This window comes from Primulina eburnea, chromosome 2, assembly GCF_022965805.1.
Source record: "Primulina eburnea isolate SZY01 chromosome 2, ASM2296580v1, whole genome shotgun sequence".
Taxonomy (NCBI): Eukaryota; Viridiplantae; Streptophyta; class Magnoliopsida; order Lamiales; family Gesneriaceae; genus Primulina; species Primulina eburnea.
This window is the reverse complement of record NC_133102.1, coordinates 47,933,956-47,947,477: the sequence shown is the minus strand read 5'-3', so window position 1 is coordinate 47,947,477 and position 13,522 is coordinate 47,933,956. Positions and strand designations below refer to the sequence as shown.

At 47.2% G+C, this 13,522-nt stretch overlaps 1 protein-coding gene across 1 annotated transcript; it reads left to right on the top strand.

Moving 5' to 3' along the window:
* The first annotated feature begins 7,875 nt into the window (after nucleotides 1-7,875).
* Nucleotides 7,876-9,090, top strand: LOC140824411 (uncharacterized). Its single transcript, XM_073186002.1, has one exon. The coding sequence runs from the start codon at nucleotides 7,876-7,878 to the stop codon at nucleotides 9,088-9,090; it is 1,215 nt and encodes a 404-aa protein (XP_073042103.1).
* The last annotated feature ends 4,432 nt before the right edge of the window (nucleotides 9,091-13,522 follow it).

The window sequence follows — 13,522 nt, the reverse complement described above, 5'->3', positions numbered from 1 at the left end:
GAATCACAGTAGTCATTCCATCCCCTCTGTTCCTTTGTCTCCTGATGATGCTTCCTCTGCGGTCGAGGAATTGGTTGCTAGGCAGGGGCCTTCTGTCAGTGAGTTGGTCTTCCGGCTGGAATCTGCTGGAGATACTGATCCGGAATTTGATCGGCATTCTGAGTCGGGTGATGGCTCTAGGTCTGAAATTCGTATTCTAGATGCTGATATGGGGGATATTAAGAAAAGGAAGGAGAATGCTTTTCATAGGTCGCGTAAAAAGCGACAGGGCGGTTCTGGTGCCCATTCTCCATGAATTTTCTCATATGGAATGTCAGGGGGCTCCGGAGCTCGGAGTCTCAACAGAGGCTACATGCCCACGTTAAAGAAAAGAGAGTCAAGATCTTGGCTATTTTGGAACCCATGATTGATCTTGATGTTCGTTTTATGACTCGTCGTTTTGGTTTTTCTCGAGTTGTATCGAACTCATCGGGTCATATCTGGGTTTTTTTTGCTGAGGATGTGATGGTTGAGTGTCTCCTTGATCACCCTCAATTCCTTCACTTCCGGGTTTCTGCTAGTTTTTTGCCTACCACTGTGTTTTGTTCCTTTGTATATGCTAAGTGTGACTACATTGAGCGCAGACAGCTTTGGACTTCTTTGCTTCAGGTGAAGCCTGATCAGGGTCCTTGGCTTGTTGGTGGCGACTTTAATGTAGTTAGAAATTCGTCGGAGTGTTTGGGTTCTTCTGGTGGGCGGTTGCTTCCCATGGAAGAATTTAATCACTTTATTTTGGATTCTGGGTTAGTGGATGCTGGTTTTGAGGGGTCTTCGTTCACGTGGACGAACAAGACCATTTGGAAGCGTCTGGATCGGGTTTTTGTGTCTGTTGATTGGGGTGACCATTTTCATTCTATTCGTGTGGAGCACCTCATTCGGACAGTCTCTGATCATTGTCCTCTTTTTGTGTCAGTCCCGGTTTTTGCTAGTGGGCCGAGTTCTTTTCGCTTTCAGAGCATGTGGCTCAGGCACCATGGGTTTTTGCAGACGGTGCGGCTTAATTGGAATTTGCCGTGTCATTTGAACGGCATGCACCGTCTTTTTGTGAAATTGAAGCGCCTCAAGAGTCATCTGAAGTGGTGGAATAAGAGTGTTTTTGGTGATCTTTTTGCCAAACTTGCTGAGGCAGAGCAGGCTGTCCGGGTTGCTGAGGCAGTTTGCGAGGCTGATCCTTCGGATTTGCATTGGACTAGTTTGTCCAATTGCAATGATGACCTTGCTCGGGTTACCACCATGGAGGCGGATTTTTGGCGGCAAAAGGCCGCTTGTAGGTGGTTAGAGGATGGTGAGAGAAACACCAAACTCTTCCACAATATGGTCAAGAAAAAACGGGTGGCTAATAAGATTTTTCGTATTTGGGACAATGGCTCTTGCCTTACTTCTCCTGATCTTATTCAGCAGTCAGGGGCCGCCTTTTTCCAAAACCTGCTTACTGGGGACCCTTTTGTGCTTTCTTGCCCAGATTTTTCTGACTTCCCCTTGGTGATCTCGGATTTGGAGAACGCCAATATTGCTGCCCCCCCTTCTTTGGAGGAAGTGCGGGCAACTGTTTTCTCCATACATCGTGCTAGTGTGGCGGGGCCTGATGGTTTCTCTTCGGCTTTCTTTCAGCATTGCTGGGAGATTGTCCATCAGGATGTTTTGGATGCGGTTCTTGATTTCTTTCGGGGTAGTCCCTTGCCACAGGGGTTTACTGCCACCACGATCACATTGATTCCCAAAGTCATGGGTGCTCAGGCTTGGTCGGACTTTCGTCCTATCAGCTTGTGTAATGTGACCAATAAGATCATTTCCAAACTTTTATATTCTAGATTGAAGGTGGTGGCGGAGAGGCTTGTTTCGTGGAATCAGAGTGGCTTTGTTCCAGGGCGGGTGATTTCGGATAATATCCTCCTTGCTCAAGAGCTTACTCATAGTCTTTCTCTCCCCACCCGTGGGGGCAATGTTATTTTGAAATTGGATATGGCCAAAGCCTATGATAGGGTCCAATGGTCTTTTCTGTTGGATGTTTTGAGGCATTATGGCTTTTCCGAGCAGGTTGTGTCGTTGATATCTGCCTGCATTTCTCATTGCCATTTTTCAGTTAATATCAATGGTTCACTCACCGGATTCTTTGGATCCACTAGGGGTCTCCGGCAGGGGGACCCTTTGTCCCCTCTTCTTTTCATTCTGGGGGCTGAGTACCTTTCGCGTGGGCTTGATCGTCTTTATCGTCAGTATCCTGCGATTAGGTACCGATCTGGTTGTGATCTCCCTCTTTCCCACCTGGCTTATGCTGATGATTTCATTATTTTTGCCACTGGTGGGACTCGTGAGATGAACAGTCTCATGGCTTTTTTGCATCACTATGAAAACTGCTCGGGGCAGTTGGTGAATGCATTTAAGAGCGCCATTATTTTGCCTCCGAGGTGTTCTGGTCGTACTCGTTCCCGTCTCCTTCGTATCACTGGGTTTGGGGAGGGTCATCTTCCTATCAAATACCTCGGAGTTCCTTTGTTTCGTGGGAACAGAGTTTGCTCTCTTTTTGATCCCCTTGTGCAGATGGTGAGTAAGAAGTTGGAGGATTGGGAGCTTAAAACTCTTTCCCCGGGGAGTCGTATGACACTTCTTAGGAGTGTTCTTCTATCGGTTCCCCTTTACATGTTCCAGGTAGTCCAGCCACCTCTGGCAGTTATGGAGAGGCTTGAGAATGTTTTCAATGGTTTCTTGTGGGGGTCCAGACCCTTGGATAAGAAATGGCATTGGGCGAGGTGGTCTCGTGCATGTCTTCCTATCTCTGAAGGGGGTCTTGGGTTTCGCAGGCTTAAAGATATTGTGGAAAGATTTTCCATTAAATTATGGTTCCGTTTTCGTCAAGGTTCATCCCTATGGGCCAAATTCATGATGAGAAAATACTGCCAGTTGGTGCATCCAGCTTGTGTTTCATCTGTTGGGTTCATTTCTCCCACTTGGCGTCGTTTGCTTAAGATTAGGCCTCGTGCTGAATCTGGCATTCGATGGAGAGTTGGGATGGGAGATGTTAATTTTTGGGATGATATCTGGTGTGGGGATGTTCCATTATCTAGTCAGTTACAGGTCAGGGGGGATCGAGGTGTCCGTGTTTCTCACTTTATTTCAGATGGGGTTTGGGATTTTGATTCCCTTTGTTCAGTTGTTCCTCCCTCTGTTGTCGAGAATATTGCTATGATCCCTATTGCATTGGGTGAGCCCGATTTGGCTCTTTGGGTGCATAGTTCTGACGGTGTTTTTTCGCTGAAATCCGCTTGGGAGCTTGTCCGCCTGAGAGACCAAGTTTCTGATATATTCACTCCTTGCTGGGGAAGTTGGCTGAGGCCTACTATGTCTTTCTTCCTATGGAGGTTTTGGCATCAATGGCTTCCAGTTGATGATGTTCTCCAGCGTCGTGGCTTCGAGTTGGCGTCTAAATGTCAGTGTTGTGAGATGCCTGAGACATTCACGCACATTTTCATTGACAGCCCTATTGCCAGATCTGTATGGCATTTTTTTGGGGCTGTTTTTCATGTCCGTATTCCCCTTACTAGTGATTTCAGACTCTTCCTCAGTGCTTGGAAGAGGCATCCGGGGTGGACACCTAGAGGCCACGTGAAGGAGTTTTTGCCTTTCATTGTTTTATGGTTTCTCTGGACAGCTAGGAATGATGCGAAACACCGTCACTTGCACATTTCTGGGGAGACTGTTAAGTCACAGATTTTGTCCTATTTACGTCTCGCTCACGCTGCGTCTACTGTTAAGCCCATGCACTGGCGTGGTGTTTTGCAGGCTGCGAGGTCGCTAGGGTTTTTTGTGGACATGCGCAGGATTCATAAAATGGTGATTGTCCGTTGGTTGAGACCGCCGGTTGGGTGCTTCAAACTGAATGTGGATGGGAGTTCGAGAGGTAGTCCTGGAGATTCTACTGTTGGTGGTCTTGTTCGTGACTCCTCTGGTCAGGTGCTGGTTTCTTTCAGTGAGTTCATTGGAGTTGGGACCAATATCCGAGCAGAACTTTGGGCTATTTGGAGGGGTCTTCTCATTTCTTCTGATCTTCATTTCTTCCCTCTTTGGATTGAGACTGACTCTCGTATATCTCTTCTTATACTTCGCTCCCGCCGGTGTACTTGGGGTCTTGAGCATATTGTTACACGGATTCTTTTGCTGATGAGGGGGCGTTCTGTTCATCTATCGTATATCTACCGGGAAGGGAATTCAGTGGCGGATGCATTGGCGGCGAGGGCTCATTTACTCAGGAACTATACCTTAGAGTTAGGTCCTTCCCTACCTAGTGATATCTCCATCCTTGCCCGTTCGGATCGTTCCGGGCTCCCTTACCTCAGATATAGATACTCTTAGCCATTTGTGCCCTTTCCTCTTTTTGGATCTCTTTCTATATCACATATGTCTGGTATATATATATATATATATATATATATATATATATGTATTTTATTGCAGGTTTTTTGCTCTGGGAGTTTGTTTGTCATTTTCATTTGCTCTGTGCTTGTGGGTCCAGACACTGGCACATGATGTGTTTGTCCTGATTGGTTCTGGGTGGGCTACAGCACTCTTTCTGTTTGTGCTTATCCATGACTTATTCCTGGTTCTTGGCGGGCGTTTACTGCAGGCTTCTCCTTGCCCGCTGCTGATGTTATTACATAGATGTTTGATGGAGGTTGTGGTGGTTCAGGGGTTCTATCTGGATGACCCTCTGCATTGTTGCGACTTTAGTCAGACTTATACTTCATGGGCTTTATCACTTTATTCGCTTGCTTCAGATGGCGGATCTTTTGTGTTCTGGCTGGATTGCGATCTTCTTTTTGTTCTTTGATCGCCATTGTACAGTGGATTCCAGGCCAGGTCTTCTTTTGACTGGTGGGCTTCATACCGTTATCAGATTGACTTACCAGGGTGATAGCTTCAGGATGAGAGCTTCTGCTTGGTTTCTGTTTTCATCTCACAGCTATCATTTTGATTTCCTCAGTATGTGGTCTTTAGCGCTGCTTGTATTTGTTTAGTTTGGCGCTCTTTAGTAGTATTCTAGGGTTAGTTTTGCGTTTGTCTTTACTTCCCTAGATTGCTTTGTTTTTCTAGTTTCTATTACTTTAGCCTTTTTGAGGAGGTTTCGGTTTTTGCCACCTCTTCTTTTAGGTTTTTATTCTGTATTCTGTATTTTGTTAGGGTTTATTTTGTGGATAAAAAAAAAAAAAAAAAAAAACCCTAAACCCTAAACCCTAAACCCTAAACCACCATTTTGCCCCCAAAAAATTTTCTCTGAAAAAACACACATTAGTAGGTGCGAAAAAACACACTAAAATTGGCACTATTCACGCCTTAACTTCGCCGACCATGCCGGAGCCGGTTCCCGGCCGGTTCACCGGACCACCTGAATTGTCTTCTCATGGCGACAAACATATCCAAAAATCAGCTTCTTCGGAGGTCATTTTCCCAACCAAATCGACGGTCAAAGTTCCTCAAATTCCGGCCGATTTTTCGATTCCGGCGAGTTCAACTCTTCTCCGATCAAATAATATATCAATGGATTCGTCTCCTCAAGGCGATGCTACTGTCCAAAATTCAGCTCAATCGGAGTCCGTTTGCCTTTCCGATTTAATGGTCAAAGTGCCGACGGCACTGTTCACGAAATCGCCGTCCGCGATTTCTTCAATTCCGGCCGACTCCGATGTCATATCTCCGATCAAGGACCCGATCTGGAATACCCATGGACAGACGATCAATATGGTACCTTCCCCGTCGCCTATCGTTTCGCCGTTCACCGGCAATTTCAGATCTACGTTCACGGTGGCGGGAACCCTAGGTGCGCAGGCTTCTATCGGAAATTACTCCGGCACGGCGGCGTCTTTTTCTAATTCCTCTTCACCACAGACTATACTGATGATGGGTAACACAAATATGCAACCAATTTCAGAAATGGATCGGTCAATCAAAAACGCCCAATCCGTAGTGAGTCAACCCATTTTTCCCGAGTTTCCGGTTGATTTCGCTGGTTTCTCGACCGGTTCTTTTCGTTTCTCCACCGGTTCCGTGCCCCTGCCACCTTCGCCGGCCCACGCCTCAGCTCCGACCGGTCGCCGCCGAGTCAACTCGGTCGAGTTGCCGAGCCAACCCGCCATCAAACCTCTACCGACCTCTCGTGCGACGTCTTCTGGCAATCCAGGTAATTTTGTTACCCCTACCGTATCTTTTAAGGATGCTCTAACACCTCCCTCGCCCCGCTCTATTAAAAAAAGTTTTGATGACGTGCGTCACGGTATGTCTGATATACCGGAACCCACTTACGTCAACGGGAAACCAGGTATTCGGTTTCCCGATTCTGTTATTTCATCTCTGGCCGCTCCCTACAAGTTTGCCTTGGTTGGTAAAATCAATGGGAACCGGTCGATTGTTCCTAACTCCTCTATATCTGCGTCTTTTGCGACCATCGGCTTCTCCCGTCCTTATGATTTAAAATTCCTTCCTCGTCGCTTCCTTGTCATTACTCTTTCTTGCGAGGAAGATTATGCTCGCCTCTGGTCACGTGGGTCCTTGCATTTTGGTCCTCTCAGTGTTCGTTTTTCCAAATGGACCCCTGAATTCCAGTTCCAAGAGGAATCTCCCATTGCACCTGTTTGGGTCTGCTTCCCTGAACTCCCCCTTCACTTATTCGATAAGACTAGCTTATTTGCGTTAGCAAAAATTCTAGGGAACCCAATAAAAATCGATGATTTCACTGCTGATGTCTCCCGAGGTGCCTTTGCTCGTGTTTGTGTTGAACTTAATGTTTTGGATACTCCAATCAAACAGGTCTGGGCGGGCTGGGGTGAACATACTTTAGACATAGATGTTGTGTATGAAAAGATTCCAGAATACTGTACTGACTGTAAGATGCTGGGTCATTCTACTTCTGTTTGCTATTCCCATGGCAAGAATCCTAGGCCGGTTCGTCCCTCCCGATCCTCTGCGTCGGCCTTTCATCCTAACAAAGAGTCAAGGGGTTCCCAACCTGAAGATCATCCTTCCTCTTCTTCCCCCCCTGTGGTTCCCGGTCAGAAGGATGGTATTCCGTCTTCCCATGTGATCCCTCCTTTGGGTCCTCAGGCTCCGGCAGTTCCTGCTGTTAGACGACCTCGTCGTCGTAACAGAAGAACTGCCCAGCATGTCCCTAACATTTCATCCCCTGCTTCTGGGAATGCCTTCGAGGTTCTTAGGAATTTAGAAGAAGCTGATTCCACTTGTTTTCTTCCTCCTGATCAGTCCCCTCAGACGGTCGCTGAACACCTTTCTGATTTGACCCCAGTTGCCCCTTCGCCCCCCCGTGTCATTCCTCTCCCTGTTGCCAATGACACTTCGCTCTCTAGCCCTGCCCAGTCATCCCTCTCGATTAAATGTGCCCCTCTAGCTCAACCACGGGCCAAGGAGGTGGAGGAGGAGGATGACGTTCTTTTTACTGACTGTGCTGAGGATCTTGGTTCCCCGCATATCAGTGCTCCATTGGGCGTGATTCGCACTTCTCTTTGTGTGGAGAACCATAGCAGTCATTCCATTCCTTCTAGTCCCTCTACTCAGGATGATGTTTCCTCCAAACTCCTTGAGACCTTAATTTCCCAGCAAGGATTAGTCTCCTCCGAGATCAGTCTTTTGGTTTCTGAGTCAGCCCGGGATCTTTCCCTCCAATCTCCTCGCGGCTCTGCATCTTGTGATGGCAGGGATTCTGTCGATCTTGATAGGGACTCTGACATGCCTGACCACACCAAAAAACGTCAGTTTCAACAGCTATCTGATTATGCAGTTAAGAAACGGCACCCTTCTCGTGGCCGTTCCCCATGAATTGCCTCATTTGGAATGTCAGGGGTCTTGGGAACCCGAGCTCCCAACAAAGGCTCCATGCCTATTGTTAAGAAGCATCGTGTCAAAATCCTAGCCATCTTGGAACCAATGATCCCGCTTGATCATAGTTTCATGTCTCGTAGGTTGGGGTTTCGCAGTGTCATTTCTAATATTTCTGGTAGCATCTGGGTCTTCTCTTCTGAGGATGTTCAGGTTGAGTGTGTCTTTGACCATGCTCAGCTTTTAAACGTCCGTGTTTCTTCTTCTTTTCTCCCTATTTCTGTCCTTTGCTCTTTTATCTACGCCAAGTGTGATTACATTGATAGGCGCGATCTTTGGGCTTCTTTGCTCCAGATTAAACCTGACATGGGTCCTTGGCTTGTTGGGGGGGACTTCAATATCGTTCGTGATTCCAGTGAATGCCTTGGTTCTTCTGGAGGGCGTCGCCTACCCATGGACGAATTTAATGATTTCATTCTTCAGTCTGGTTTAGTTGACGCTGGTTTTGAAGGTTCGTCCTTCACTTGGACGAACAAAACCATCTGGAAGCGTCTGGATAGAGTCTTCGTTTCGACTGATTGGTGTGATCATTTCCACTCTATCCGAGTCCAGCATCTTCCTCGTACTGTTTCGGATCATTCCCCCCTCCTTATCTCCACTCCCATCAGTGCTCGTGGGCCGTGTTCTTTTAGGTTCCAGAGCATGTGGATGAGACACCACAATTTTCTTCAGACGGTGCGCTTGAACTGGCATAATCCTTGTCATCTTTCGGGTATGACTCGGCTTTTTGTCAAGCTCAAGCGACTCAAGAGTCACCTCAAGTGGTGGAATCAGGATGTCTTTGGCAACATTTTTGATAAAATTTCTGCTGCTGAGTCTGCTGTGAAAATAGCGGAAGTTGCTTGTGAGACTGACCTTTCTGATTTACACTGGACTCGCTTGTCCAAGTGTAATGAAGATCTTGCGAAGGTTACTGCCATGGAGGCGGATTTTTGGAAACAAAAATCTGCCTGCAAATGGTTAGTGGATGGTGAGAAAAACACCAAACTCTTCCACAACATGGTCAAGAAGAGGCGTGTGGTTAATAAGATTTTCCGTATTTGGGAGGATGGGGTGTGTCTGACCTCCCCTGAACTCATCCAAAGTTCTGGTGCCGCCTTTTTTCAGAACCTGCTTAATGGGGAACCTTCTGTTCTGAGTTGCCCTGATTTTTCTGATTCATCCCTCTGATCTCGGATTCAGAGAACCGCCATCTTACTTCAGACCCTTCTTTGGAAGAGGTTCGTGCTGTCGTCTTTTCTATCCACAGGGATAGTGTTGCGGGACCCGATGGGTTCTCCTCGGCTTTTTTCCAGCACTGTTGGGACATTATTCAGGATGATGTTCTTGATGCGGTGTTAGACTTCTTTCATGGGTCTCTGATGCCCCTGGGTTTCACTGCCACCACCATCACTTTGATTCCGAAAGTTGAGGGAGCTCATTCCTGGACTGACTTTCGTCCCATAAGCCTCTGTAATGTCACGAACAAGATCATCTCGAAGTTGCTCTATTCGCGTATGAGCAAGGTTGTCGAGAAGATCATCTCTCTGAATCAGAGTGGCTTCGTTCCTGGCAGACTTATTTCTGATAACATCCTTCTTGCCCAGGAACTCGTTCATAGTTTCAATCTTCCCTCTCGCGGGGGTAATGTCATCATCAAGTTGGATATGGCTAAGGCTTATGACAGGGTACAATGGCCTTTCCTCCTCCAGATTCTCAATAAGCTTGGCTTTTCGGATACAGTTGTCAGCATGGTATCGGCTTGCATTTCCCATTGCAAGTTCTCTTTGAATATCAATGGCAATTCTGCCGGCTTCTTCAGTTCTTCCAGGGGTCTTCGTCAAGGAGATCCCATATCTCCGCTCCTCTTCATTCTGGGGGCGGAATATCTCTCTCGGGGGCTGAACCGTATTTCTCTGCATTTTCCGGATTCTCGTTTTCGATCGGGGTGCGACACTCTGGTTTCCCATTTAGCCTATGCTGATGATTTCATTCTTTTTGCTAATGGGGGGACCCGTAGCATTCGGCGCATTATGGATTTTCTTGGGCATTATGCCAACTGTTCGGGACAGATGGTCAATGTCTCTAAGAGTGCTATCTTTCTTCCTCCTAGCTGCCCTGCGAGTTCTCGGCTTCGGCTTCTTTGTTTGACAGGCTTTAGAGAGGGGCAGCTTCCCACCATATACCTTGGAGTCCCTCTTTTCCGAGGGAATCGCAAGTGTTCTCTTTTTGAGCCTCTTCTTAAATCTGTTATGAAGAAATTAGAAGGTTGGGACTCCCGTACCTTGTCTCCTGGGAGTCGTATGACTCTTATTCGTAGTGTGCTCCTTTCCCTCCCCATCTATCTCTTCCAGGTGATCCAGCCTCCTTTGGCGGTCATCGAGCGACTTGAGCTGATTTTTAATGGTTTCTTATGGGGGTCTCGACCCCTTGAGAAGAAATGGCATTGGGCCAGATGGTCTCGTGCTTGTCTCCCTGTCCTTGAAGGGGGCCTCGGGTTCCGCAAGTTGAAGGACTTGGTCGATGGCTTTTCGATCAAGTTATGGTTCAGATTCAGGCAGGGCATTTCCCTCTGGGCGAAATTCCTCCTGAATAAGTATTGTAGGACTGAGCATCCGTCTTATGTCCCCATCCGTGGGCTCATTTCTCCTACATGGCGCAGGATGATCCATATTCGTTCTAGGGCTGAGTCTGGCATCCGTTGGCGGATCGGCACCGGGGATTTATCCTTCTGGGATGATACCTGGTTCGGTGATGCACCCCTATCCTCTCTGCGTCAGGTCTGTGGTGCCCGTGGTGTTCGTATCTCTTACTTCTTTTTGGATGACGGATGGGATTTTGATAGGCTCTCTCTTGTTGTTGGCCCAGTTCTTGCTGAGGATATTACTCTGATCCCCATTGCTTGTGGTGAGCCAGATGTTGCTCGCTGGATTCTGAGCCCGGATGGTGCTTTTTCTTTCCGTTCTGCCTGGGAGTTCGTGCGTGCGAGAGCTCCCATTCAGGATATTTTCACCCCCTGCTGGGGTAGCTGGCTGAGACCCACTATGTCTTTTTTCCTATGGAGATTTTGGCATAAGTGGCTTCCTGTTGATGAGATGCTTCAACAGCGTGGGATTACTCTGGTTTCTCGGTGTCATTGTTGTGACATGGCAGAGACGTTTTCCCATTTATTTCTTGACGGCCCGATTGCCCGTTCTGTGTGGCATTTCTTTGGGGCCATCTTCAGGGTTCGTATTCCTCGAACCCTTGACTTCAGTTTGTTTTTCAGTGCTTGGAAGAAGAACCTTAACTGGTCACCTGGTGGTCATGTGAAAGAGTTCCTCCCCTTCATCGTTCTGTGGTTCCTTTGGACTGCTAGAAATGATGCCAAGCATAGACAGTTGCATATCTCTGCTGCGACTGTTATTTCCCAGATCACGTCTTACCTTAGACTGGCTTTTTCTGCTCATATCATCAAGTCTAGCCATTGGCTGGGCTTCTCCCATGCTGCCAGTCTCATGGGCATCTCGGTTCGTCATCTGAGAACCCGAAAAATGACGATTGTCAGATGGCTTCGTCCCCCGGCGGGTTGTTTCAAATTGAATGTGGATGGTAGCTCTCGTGGCAACCCCGGTGATTCTTCTGCAGGTGGTATTGTTCGAGATTCTTCAGGCAGGACCATCCTTTCCTTCACCGAGTTCATTGGTGTCGGGACCAATGTCAGAGCAGAGTTGTGGGCCGTGTGGAGGGGTCTCCTTATCTGTACTGATTTCAGTTTTTTCCATCTTTGGATTGAGACCGATTCCATGATTACTATTCAGACTCTCAGATCTAGGAGGTGTAGTTGGATCGTGGATCACATTGTTACCAGGATTGTTTGTCTTTTGAGTGGGCGACATGTTCATTTTTCCCATATATTCCGCGAGGGGAACTCGGTGGCGGATGCGTTGGCATTGGAGGCTCACACGTTCAGGCGATTTTCCCTAGTTCTAGGACCCTCCCTCCCTGACCATGTTTCCGCCCTAGCCCAATCTGATCTCTCTGGGCTCCCTTACCTCAGAGCCAGATGATTCTAGCCTTTGTTCCAGGTTGTAGGATTTAAAAAAAAAAAAAAAAAAAAAAAAAAAGAAAAAAAAAAAAAAATCGGAAAAAAAAAAAAAAAAAAATATTTATTGTTTGAGTGCGTGAGTGTGTGGGTGTGTCTGTGTGCGAGATTTCGTGTGCGCCATCTGCGTATTTTGCTTACTGGGTGTGTGCGTTTTTTTGTTTGTGTTTCGTGTGCTTTTATTTTCTTAGATGTGTTGCTTCATTGGATGAGCTTCTACACCCGATTCATCTACAGTGTCTGGGTCGATATTCTTGATCCTACTGTTGAGCCATTCTCTGGACTTGGAGTTACTATTGGTTTACATTGTTGGAGTGTTGTCTGCTTGCTCCTTCTGGTAGGTCTATCATCTCCTGGATTTATCCGAGATTTTTCAGAGGTTTTACAGTACCAGCTTTCCGGCTTCAGCACCTTCTTTGTTGGTGATTATCTCTACACCACTACTGCTATCTGGCGAGCGTTCTCTGCAGGCTTCTCCTTGCTCGCCGGCCTTTTTCTTCTATGATTCTCTTGATGCGTGTTATAGCAGCTCCGGATGATTTATCTCAGTGGTATTTCTGGCCCCGAGCTACATTTATATTACTTTTTGCGGTTTCTTGTTGCTTTATTATTATGCGCTTTTCCTAGGGTTTAGCTTTTGCTGATGTATTTGCTACCTTAGGCTTTATTTGTTGTTATTTGTTTAGTCGCCTTTTGGAGAGGTCTTGGTCTGGTCCCCCTCTTCATTTAGGATTTTATTTTTGTACTGTTTTATTTGGTGGATATATACAGGTAGGGGTCCGCCTAACCCCCCCGCTTCCGGCGGTGCTTTATTTAAAAAAAAAAAAAAAAAAAAAAACCCTAAACCCTAAACCCTAAACCCTAAACCCTAAACCCTAAACCCTAAAACCCTAAACCCTAAACCCTAAACCCCCCGCATCCGGTGGTGTTTTCCGGAAAAAAAAAAAAAAAAAAAAACCCTAAACCCTAAACCCTAAACCCCTAAAACCCTAAACCCTAAACCCTAAACCCTAAACCGTATATCATACATTTAACGATTATTTTGAAACCAAAAACCATTTGACCCCAAAAAATTTTTCTCTGAAAAAACACACACTAAAAGGTGCGAAAAAACACACTAAACCCGTCACTATTCACGCCCACCCTGCCGCCATGCCGCCGCCGCCGGATCCCGGCCGGCCAACCACCCCACCTGAAGCGCCTCCTCACGGCGACCACCCTGTCCAAGTTTCAGACCGAATGGAGTCCGGTAAAGCCTCCTATTTTCCAATCGAAATATCCCCATTTCCGTCCACTTTTTCGTCGGCGCCGTCCACTGCTCCAACCGGCGCCGAACACCCACCACTAGACTCGCCTCGACCATACGGTACGTTTGGTACCAGCCCCACCTTCAACAACACCGTATATTCACCGCAATCTCCGATCAAAGTCCCGCCTGTACTGTTCACGAGCTCGCCGGAGTCATTTCCTTCGATTCCGGCCGACTCCGACAACCTTTTTGAAAAAGGGCTCCCGATCTGGAATGCCCACTCTGAGACG

What these genes read in the sequence shown, in the direction of transcription:
- LOC140824411 (XM_073186002.1), top strand. Translation starts at nt 7,876, where the DNA reads ATGTCAGGGGTCTTGGGAACCCGAGCTCCCAACAAAGGCTCCATGCCT.